Source organism: Eschscholzia californica, unplaced genomic scaffold (genome assembly GCF_041429995.1).
Source record: "Eschscholzia californica isolate CP2 unplaced genomic scaffold, dmEscCali1.0.p SCAF_6, whole genome shotgun sequence".
Classification (NCBI taxonomy): domain Eukaryota; kingdom Viridiplantae; phylum Streptophyta; class Magnoliopsida; order Ranunculales; family Papaveraceae; genus Eschscholzia; species Eschscholzia californica.
In genome coordinates, this window is record NW_028238483.1 from 32,085,866 (window position 1) to 32,096,232 (window position 10,367).

At 33.8% G+C, this 10,367-nt stretch overlaps 2 protein-coding genes across 8 annotated transcripts; both read right to left on the bottom strand.

Annotated features, from left to right (window-relative positions):
- Positions 1-681: 681 nt before the first annotated feature.
- On the bottom strand, positions 682-6,311 carry LOC147533620 (E3 ubiquitin-protein ligase UPL5-like). Of its 7 annotated transcripts, none has more exons than XM_086648238.1 (5): positions 3,466-3,534; positions 3,014-3,226; positions 1,769-2,621; positions 922-1,606; positions 682-756 (listed from the first exon to the last, which is right to left on the bottom strand). In XM_086648238.1, exons 2-4 carry the CDS (start codon positions 3,050-3,052, stop codon positions 930-932), a joined length of 1,569 nt encoding a protein of 522 aa, XP_086504364.1. In that variant the 5' UTR covers positions 3,053-3,226; positions 3,466-3,534; the 3' UTR covers positions 682-756; positions 922-929. The 7 variants fall into 7 exon arrangements, with proteins under 7 accessions (XP_086504364.1, XP_086504360.1, XP_086504363.1 ...); XM_086648237.1 differs by lacking the exon at positions 682-756 and adding an exon at positions 6,124-6,311 and having other exon boundaries at positions 791-1,606; positions 3,466-3,708; XM_086648236.1 differs by lacking the exon at positions 682-756 and adding an exon at positions 5,547-6,023 and having other exon boundaries at positions 791-1,606; positions 3,466-3,738.
- A 293-nt stretch (positions 6,312-6,604) lies between these two features.
- Positions 6,605-8,208, bottom strand: LOC147533621 (small ribosomal subunit protein uS10y-like). Its single transcript, XM_086648240.1, has 3 exons — positions 7,987-8,208; positions 7,776-7,889; positions 6,605-7,011 (listed from the first exon to the last, which is right to left on the bottom strand). Exons 1-3 carry the CDS (start codon positions 8,099-8,101, stop codon positions 6,869-6,871), a joined length of 372 nt encoding a protein of 123 aa, XP_086504366.1. The 5' UTR covers positions 8,102-8,208; the 3' UTR covers positions 6,605-6,868.
- Between the last annotated feature and the right edge of the window lie 2,159 nt (positions 8,209-10,367).

Consider the following 10,367-nt stretch of genomic DNA (forward strand, 5'->3'; position numbering starts at 1 on the left):
AACGCTATATAGTAAAAATTCAAGAAAAAAGTGGTGTACATGGGTTTTGATCCCATGACCTTAGTTATGTAACATAATCCAGGCAGTCTAGCCTTTTACCATCTGAGCTAGGCAAGGATTTTGTATGAGAGACTAAAATATACTTATGTAATAGACTGCCAAGTGCAATTAAATGACCCACACTATATTTGTGAGGGCACCCGCCCCCACGAACCCCTATGGGGGCCCGCCCCTGTGCGCTACCATTTTTTGGTGCAGTGGTCGGACACCCCCTCTTAAGTCCATGAGGCAGTGGGATGGAGTTTCGATGGAAGCAGTTTGCCATTAAGATTTATCTCATGTAATTTAGGCAATAAATATAGTAAATAATGTAATAAGTTCGTCGGGTTTTAGGCCCCTTTCATGTTGTCGGGCTTTAGGCCTCTTTTATTATTTGTTTAAATTAGGGGGTTATCGTGTTTATCACATCTTCGTGATGTATCAATACCTTGTAAATGACTAACATATGTATATCGTAGTCGATTTCAATGGTCCTACCTCAACTGGGTCCCAAAACAGGCCCAATTGAGAGGTTCACTGGGCGGATACTATAAATATCAAGGCGTTGATAAATTTATTAGGTGATATATGGGCCCAGCATTTGATTTGGATTCTAAGGGCACTCCTTTTTCTCATCCATACTTGCATTAAAGAAATTTTGCAATTTCTGTTATTCCAATAAGGTACAAGACAACGATTTAGGAAGGTGTCTAATTCCTTCAAGAGATAGGGTGATGGTATTTGAACAAGGTTTCAAAACAGACTACAATTTATATTACTCAATCACAAATAATTTATTAATAAAATCAAAAACACTACCTAGAATCAAAATAACAAATAAATTTATACTTTTTTTTTTGTTTAAAGTACATAAGTTTATACTTACCTAATCAAGGAAAACGAAACTGCCCGGATTGTTGTTTGCATGTTAATGGAAGATAAAAAGAGTTTGGGTCATACACTAATGGTAAGGTGGATTCTATTATTCTTTGGAAAGGAGTACTCCTACTATCGTCAGCAACTTCTTCGGAGTCTCTGTCTTGTCCCAAATCCCTTTCACAATTTATTCTTTCCAGCAACAAATGATCAAGATCTTTCAATTCTATACTTTGAAAGAAGATCTTTCGGCACTTTCGAGTGAGAACATCATCAAGACCTCGGATAAATAGTTTTACCTTTTCTTCTATAGATTTCATGAAGCAGTGTTGAATAACAAGTTTTATATACTCTTCTCTATTCACGCTATTCACAATCGTCGTATTCCCCCCAGGACACAACTCCACAGTTTTCCTCGTAGACCCAAACTCTTCCTCAGAATCCCAAACAAATGTAAGTCCTAAACCATCTGAATCTATGAACTCACTATCCATCTCCAGAATATCTTTACAGCTTTTATACATGTATGGATCTGCACCGCTTATGTCTTCCAAAGTGATTGTAGATCCGGCTAATTGCGAAATAAATAAACGATCAAATCCAATCCCTATTTGCACGTTGTGCATCAATGCTAAAGCGATCACTCGACCACAAAACGCATAATACTTGAGTTGTAGATAATCCACTTTTGCTGCAAACAAGAAACAACGGAATGGAATTATTTTAGAGATCATCGGCCCAAGTTTACGAGAGGTTGTGAAGTATAAAAAAAAAATACTCCGTATATAACAAGAGCATAAACCTAAACAACAAATTCAGAAGGTCGATATAAATGTTGAAACTATCGTTGTACCTGGATTAGGAAAGAGCCTTTGATGGTCACGTGGACAAGATACGAAGAGTGAATTTTGTGGGCCGAATAGGTGTTGGCATAACAAGACGAGCCATTCCCTGAAAACTCCTGGACCTGCAAAAGCATCCTCATTTTTGAAATGAAGGATGATTCCGTTCCGCAACGAAATGGGGTCGGCAAGCCCAACAAACTCAAAAGAATCCACCAATAACTTTGATCTGTCAATGATAACATTCATCTTTTGCAAGTGACAATCATTGTTGACCCGATCTGGGAACATCATCTCGATCAAATGTCTTCTAGATTCACTATTTAGTAGATTCTTATGTCTAAGAAGCCATTGATGATCATCGCCTCTCTTTGATTTCATAATAAGTTTATTTATTGAGACTGGGTGAGAATTCAAACAAGAAGATAGGTTCTTTTCTGCAGGATCGTAAAGCCTAAAGATCACATCCAATGCCTTGAGAATCGAGAGATAATAGGACCACCCATTATTGAATTCACATTCATTACATCTTGTGTACTCAACACCATCATCCATATAAGTCAAACCAAGATCGACGTTGTTCAGCAAACTATGTAAATCATCATAAAGCGGTAGGACATCGGGTACGTAACAGGTACAAGAAATGATCAGAGAAGACACATCTGGAAGCGATTCAACTGATAGAAATTTGAACATTCTTAGTTGCTTCTCAATTTGTGCACGGATTTGGAGTGTAATTATAGAGAACTCACTAACATCACTTTTGAATCGTGACTTTAACTTGGTTGGAACTCGACAGAAACACGATTGTCTAATCAACTTCATATTCGCAACCAGCTGTTCTTTGAGCTCTCTCACGAATAGCTGTAAGTCGGAAATTATGTCTCTTGGATAATTTAAATACTTTGGATGGTTTGAAAGAAATGAGTTGTGTATAGATAGACATGTTTGACGACAAGAATAATACAATAAACGCCCAGAAGTTGTTGTATCTACGCGGAGAAGTCTGCAGAACGTTCCAACTATACAAAAAAAGCGGTGTTGGATGCGTATTGGAAAGGATCCAATGTTAGGATAAAGAAAGAGACGGATTGATTCCTCGGCTATCTCTTTATTATTGCTAATGGGAGATTGGTACAAGTAGACTAGATATTCGGGAATCATATAATTTTTTAATACCTTGATATGCCAAATCCTATTACGCTTTCTAGGTATCATCTCTAAATAATCGTTAATAAAGGCTAAAAGAGGTTTACCTCTTGAGGAAGTAGAATGAGTGGTTGATTCATCATCATTGTAAGCGACAAGGTACGAAATATAGGACACCATTTTTCTCATGAGTAACACTGATGGCCTGAAATACTTCATTCTGAATAAGTCACTCCCACTTGTTTCGAATTCAACCATAGGTATGAATTCAATCTCTCCTGGTTTTCTCTCGAAAAGCTTGAGGTCATCCTCGTCCATCCCTTGTGATAAAAGAAGGGAAAAAGAACAAATCAGTGACTTGTATTTTTTTGTGAATAAATCTATATACATATATATATATATATATATATATGATTCAAAAGCTAAAGAAGCATAATCCTAGTAGTATTATTCACAACTAAAGTATATACTGTATGATTCAAAACCCTATACCTATATAGATATATATACATACTAGAGGGGTAAGAATCAAAACTTGGGTTTTATATAATAATCCTACCTGAATGAATATTAGACAGCCACACCTTATAAGTTATCTCTCTTCTAACCTTCTCCCCCAATTCCACCACTCTCTTCTAAACTTGGGTTTATATAAAAGTCCAAGTTGCCCGTCTTCCCCCTACAGGTCTAGTAGGTTACGCTCCCAGCCAGATTTTGTCTTAGATTTCTTATGTGGGGAGGGTAATATCTTCATCTGTACATACCATTTTTGTAAAATCCCGTATCCAAACAAAACCAGAAACTTTCACATTTCCTCAAAGCACCCCGATATCTATAAGAATATGTCCGTCCGGGTGGACCGGTTTTTTTACATATTAAGTCAGGTTTTTATATGTAAAAAGAAGGATTTTTGAGTTTAAGGTCCAAAAATAGGGGGGGTAATTAGTCATATATCCACTCCTAAATCAATAAATAAAATAAAATCAAAATAAACCGAAAATGTAAAATAAGTCCAAAAATTCACTATTTGGTGGGCCCCATGCATCAATCCTTTAATTTTCTCTCAAATTTGTCCTTTCATAAATATTTTTTAACTATTGGTAAACCAAATTAAGGTTTATAATGGTTGAGTTAATACAATTATTTTTTCTATAAATTTTATGAAAGAATATTTATGGTGGATATTTAATGTTAATCTTTATTTCTAAAATTTATATTTTTCTAAAGTAACCTACCAAATCAATGGATATTTACCTAAAACTAGTTTCTCTCCCAAACACGAGTTTCTCTTTCTGTAACTATATGTTCTTTGAATTCAAGAAAATATTTTATTTCCAAAACTGATATTTGTCTAAATTAACCTACCAATTCAATGAATATTTACCTAAAACGAGATGCTCTCTCCCAAAAACGATTTTCTCTTTCTGTAACTCTATGTTCTTTGAACTTCAAGAAAGTATGAATTTGTGATTTGTTTTTTATCTCTACCTCGATCCAATTAAACATCTACAAATTCTTTTGTGAGGTTAAAAAACAAACTATTTTGCTAGCATCTTACTGATTCTACTAGCATATTTTACATTCTACTAGCATCTGATGAATGAATTTGACAAAGTAGTTTAAAAAGCAAATACTATTTAGCTAGCATCTTATTGATTCTAATAGCAACTTTTACATTTTATTAGCACAGGTTGAATAAATTTGAATACAGTAGTTTAAAAAGCAAGAATATTTTGCTAGCATCTTATGAATTTGTTACAATAGGTTAACAAATACTTTTTAGTAATTAAAATATATTATGTGAAATTGTTTTTGTTACATTTTCAGTATTTTACTAGCATTTTCTTGATTCTGTTACCATCTGATATGAATTTGTTACAATAGGTTGATTCTAATAAAATTTTATGCTGGTAGAATCTTATCGAGTCTAACAACATTTTTAACATTTTATTTTAACGTTTGTTTTTTCTTACTCTTCATTACTGTAGATGATGAATGAAACCATCAATCGATTCTCTCTCTCTCCCACTCGATGCTTTCACCTTTTTCACTCGGTTTAATTTGGGCGTCGATGATGGATGAAATCAAAACCTAGTTCATGTATTAGAAAGTGACGATGCTCTCTCTCTCTCTCTCTTCGGTTTGCTTTTGCCTAATTCTAATAGAAATATAAAAGAAAGTATTCTGCTAAACGGTAAAGGCAACTATTTTTCCGGAAGGAAAGTTTGTTTTTGAGGAAATCATTTAATGAATCTCTAAATATTATGGTATATATTATTTTAGGTTATTTTTTTTAACTTAGGATAGGTTAGACAGTAAAAGAGAATGAGAGGATAGACATGTAATTTACTTTGAGTGGATTTATTTTCTATTTCAGATTATCTTTGGTCTCTAGACTCATTGATCATGCGATTTTGGACTTAAAACACATCCCCCGTAAAAAGAATCTAACTAAAAGACCGTGCTATCCATTTCAAAAATCGGTTTTTCGGTCTAGTTTTTCAATTTAAACCTAATTTGAACTTTATTAACCAAATATAACAATAAAAAAGAAAAATTATATTAAGGTTTATACTCTGCGCAAGAGATCTACCGAATATAATCAAGCAACAACAAAACTTTAGCTAATTTTTATTTCACTTAATAGTGTGTCCAATAGATAATGAAAACAAAAGCAATCCAATTAAAAGATATAATACTTAGTTATCCATTAATATTTTACCATTACTTGCATATATAATATATACAATGTTTAATTCGGTATGTTCAGAGCCCACCGGCTTGTCAGTAATAGGACCGAACCGGACCTAAAGACCAATTCAATCGGAAAAAAAACCCAACCATTATAGACGGGGTTTTTTGTGGTGCGGTCTGGTTCGGTTTTCGCCGATCTTCGCGGTCTTTAGTTTCACCGTTGGTATTTACAAAGCTAAATTAGCTCTTTACAAAGATTCAATAAGTTACTTTTTAGTTTTTCTCTCTGGTGTCGTTTGGCAACACTGAAAAAGTTAGTTTGGTAACGTGAAACTTTCTGACTTCACTTACGTTAAAATTTGATTTACTATGAAGATATAATTTTTAGCTTTTGACTATAAAGTAAAGTAACTTAAAGTAGATTAACTTATGTACCACAACTAAACTTCTACCATTCCATTGTACCTCCACCACTGCCTCAACAACCATTGCACTTCCTCCCCCTCCATACCTTACCCACCACCATTCCATTGTACCTCCACCACTGCCTCAACAACAATTGCACTTCCTCCCCCTCCATACCTTAACCAGCACCGCCTAAAATAATTCTCTCTGAAATAGCAACTCCCAGTTGTTCCGAATTCAACCATAGGTATGAATTCAATCTCTCCTGGTTCTCTGAAAAAACTTTGAGGTCCTTCTCGTCTATCCCTTGTGATAAGAAAAAACCAAAACAGAAAAGAAAAATGACTAGTATTTTTTATGAATAAATCTATGCACCAAAAGCTAAAGAAGCATAAAAACTTTGCAGGTACTAATACTAATTCACAACTAAAGTATATATGATTCAAAACCCTGTACCTATATATATATACACACACGATATTTAGAAACTTTCGCATACAATACCTCTCTCGCACCAAGAGAGGATGAAGTAAAATGAAAGGAAGTACAAGGGAGGAGAGATGTTAGAATTGGCTGGAAACAAGAGTGAAGCAACAACATTGAGAAAAATTTCTTTTTCATACCAGCTAATGTCATAAAACAAAAAGTAATCTCTTACACTATTGTGATTGATGCATGTCTTTAAGCTTATACTAAATTTATAGATCCGAAGAAAATCCTGCAAACAATAAATTTAAGTACTAAGTCTTTTCCAGAGTCATCCATTATCGCCGGATTAACCAAAGAAGATACACGGATGGATCAAAAAAGAACTTGAACACAGCCAAAGACATTATAAAAAAACTTGCACCAATTCAGATTGTTCATGGATCGGCAATGGTGACTTCGACCTCAACACCAGGTTCAATTGTAATCGAAGTTATCTGCTTAACAACCTCAGAAGAACTGACAAGATCGATCACCCTCTTGTGAACACGTAACTCAAAGCGATCAAACGTGTTTGTACCTAAAAAGAAAAAACAAATTCGTAAGCGAACAAATGGTACAATGAACAGACACGATCTGATAGAGTGATAGCACATTCCATTCCATGTATATACCGAAAGGGTAGAGGTTGCCCATGGACAGATATGCTGGTTAGTCAACTTACCGTGGCTAAACAATTTCAATAATAGATCGACATCATAGGAGATGCATATTTTATAGATGAAGAACACAAAGGAAAGAATTTAGAAACAAATTTCTTTTTCGGCATTCCACATTTTTCCCAACTATTTCATAAAACTTCAAAATACCGTCTACATCTATACTAACCCTATTAGGATTACAAAAGTAAAATGCCCCTTCACGGAAGAAATCAAGCGAAAGAGACAAATGATGCAACAGTACCAAAACCCAAAGAGCATATTTTGAATGAAATAGAGTTTAGACCAGCGAACATGATATTTATAAACGGAAACACAAATATGGCATCAAACTACAATTGAATTTTTACTTCCTCACCAATAGATTTACTAAGGTGGTGTTAATTTTCTTAATGTCCGAATCAAACTCGCAGAGTTTAGCTTTCTGAATTTGAGTCGTTTACATTGATAAGTTAGGGGTACAAGATAGGTCATGATATATCAATTCTCAATTCAGACTTTGGGCCTAATTCATAAAGATTCAATATTAGCACGATTCAGACAAGTCAGACAAATGACAAACATTCTAATATCAACCCTAATGAGACCATTTAGACTTGAAGAGAAATTAGGGTTTCAATATTACCTTCACCACAGGGAGACTTCCTAGTGGTAATGAGCAAAGTTTTCGTTGGCATTCTAACAGGTCCCTTAACTTTCAACCTTTTGTTTTTTGCTCCACTCACAAGATCAGCACAAACTGTTACCAATCAAACAAATAAACAAACATTATTAAGCATTCGATCAAATACAACAGAAGAATCAAATCTAACTGTGAGTGTTCAGATTAATACTACCTTTCTCGAGATTCTTAACATTCTTAGATGAAAGAGTAATTCTTATACGATGAAGTTGTTCTTGTGGTTCTTCAAAACCAGGCTTCGTTGGTTTCAGCATAGCAACGGCAGCCATTGTTGGATTGGAGAATGAGAGTGTCTATGGGATCTGGATGCAGGGGAAGAAGAGGCAGAAACAAAACCCTAGTTTTATATAAATCTTCCATTTCTTAAACTGGGTATAAAAGCAAGAGATTTTTACTATAATACCCTAAAAACTCTAGTTTGATATAGGCGCCTCTACCAAGACAAATTTGAGAGTAAGCTTGTAAAGGAAGAGGCGCCTACAACATTCATGGGAGGCGCCTTTTTTTTCGCTGAGAATTTTGTTGTTTTTTTGGTTAAATGTAAATGTTATGTCACTATATCATACCGAAATATTACAGTTATATTTGGGTAATTACAATATCTAACTCTATTGTTTGAGTTAGTCATGAATAGAAGTGGTGGAGATTAATTTTGTCCGCTCACAAAAGCGGAACTAGGGTTTCAAATTTGGGGCTAGCACACTAGGTAAACACTGGCATTAAGAATTAATTTTATTATTTGAGTTGTTCACATTTTGGGTTAATACAGTAAGAAAATATAATTAGAACACAACGAAAAATTTAGTCAATATTTGTGAAAAAAGTTAAATGAATGTCGAAAATATAAGTTACTGTTTCAGGATACACAAATTTCAACACGTGTAAAACTGTCTGGGATAGTGTCTTAATGGGTAACTCGTGTTCGTAGAATATTCAATTGACGATTCTAAGAGAGAAGATTCTCATACCCATCATCTCCTGTTCCCTCCTACAATCAATATCATTTCTCTCGGGATGTTACTCTTCATTCATTTACGTGCAACACTTGCAATTATAGAATGTAATTCTTAGTAATCGTATGTTTCATTCACGTAACCAACACATAGCTTAAGAGGATGAAATATACTGCAGCCAAAACAAAACGAACATTATAAATGTCATTAAAACACAATCAAGCTATCTTGTTAATTTGGAAAGTATACAACTAATGTCGTGCAACTCTATATATTACGAAAGTAATACCAATTTTTTGTTCGACTAAACTTCGATTCATTTACATCCATAAAAAGATAATGTAACTAGCATGGATAACCAATTATGGCGGAAATATCTTCTTCCTTTTTTAATGAATTCGTTTCGAGTTGAAGATCCATTTCTCTTGAACTAAAAAAAAATTATAAAATAAGTTAGACAGTAATTGAAGATCCATTTCTTTTAAACAAAAGAAATATAAAGTAAGTTAACTAAAGTATATTACTCTTAGTTCTTAGTAAGATTAAACAAAAGAAAATATAAAAAGAAGTTAACTAAATTTTAGCTCACCCTAAACCCTCCAATGGATTGTAGTTTTTTTTTCTTTTGACCTCCAATGAATTGTAGTTCTCTGTTAGAAATGTAGTTTCTTTGGTTCAAGGTATTGGGGTTTTTTGTGCTATTTATGATGTGAATTTATAGTGGAGGACTAGAGGTAACTTGCTCCCGTTTTTTTAAAAAAAACATAAAAAAACGGTTTAAAAAAAACAGTAAGAAAATGATGTTGGAGTGAGAAAAGGAGTTTCTTGCCTCCTAAGGCAGTGTTTCCTAGACTCCTAGGGTCTGAGGTCACACTGTTGGAAAACAGAGAATATTTGCTACTTCCTAGTTCCTACTATAGGGTAAGAAAAGGAAACTTTGAGAGTCATGTAAACTTTGAGGGTAGTTTAACAAAAAAAAAAAAAATGTAAACTTTGAGGGTCAATTTGTTTCAGAGTTACCTGTGGGTTACATTTTTTTATTTTTGTCTGATGAACTCTGTGGTCATGTAAACATGTGATATAGGATCTTAACACAATATGGCCCTAACAGATAATTTTTTTTTTTGTTAAGATAAGGCCCTAACATATCATAATAGTAATATAATATGTATATATATGTGCCTAATACTAAACATTTACGTGTAGTAATAAAAAATAATGAAAAACTACCAAAAATGAAAGAGAAAAAAAAGTAAGTTAACTAAAGTATATTACTCTTAGTTCTTAGTAAGATTAAACAAAAGAAAATATAAAAAGAAGTTAACTAAATTTTAGCTCACCCTAAACCCTCCAATGGATTGTAGTTTTTTTTTCTTTTGACCTCCAATGAATTGTAGTTCTCTGTTAGAAATGTAGTTTCTTTGGTTCAAGGTATTGGGGTTTTTTGTGCTATTTATGATGTGAATTTATAGTGGAGGACTAGAGGTAACTTGCTCCCGTTTTTTTAAAAAAAACATAAAAAACGGTTTAAAAAAAACAGTAAGAAAATGATGTTGGAGTGAGAAAAGGAGTTTCTTGCCTC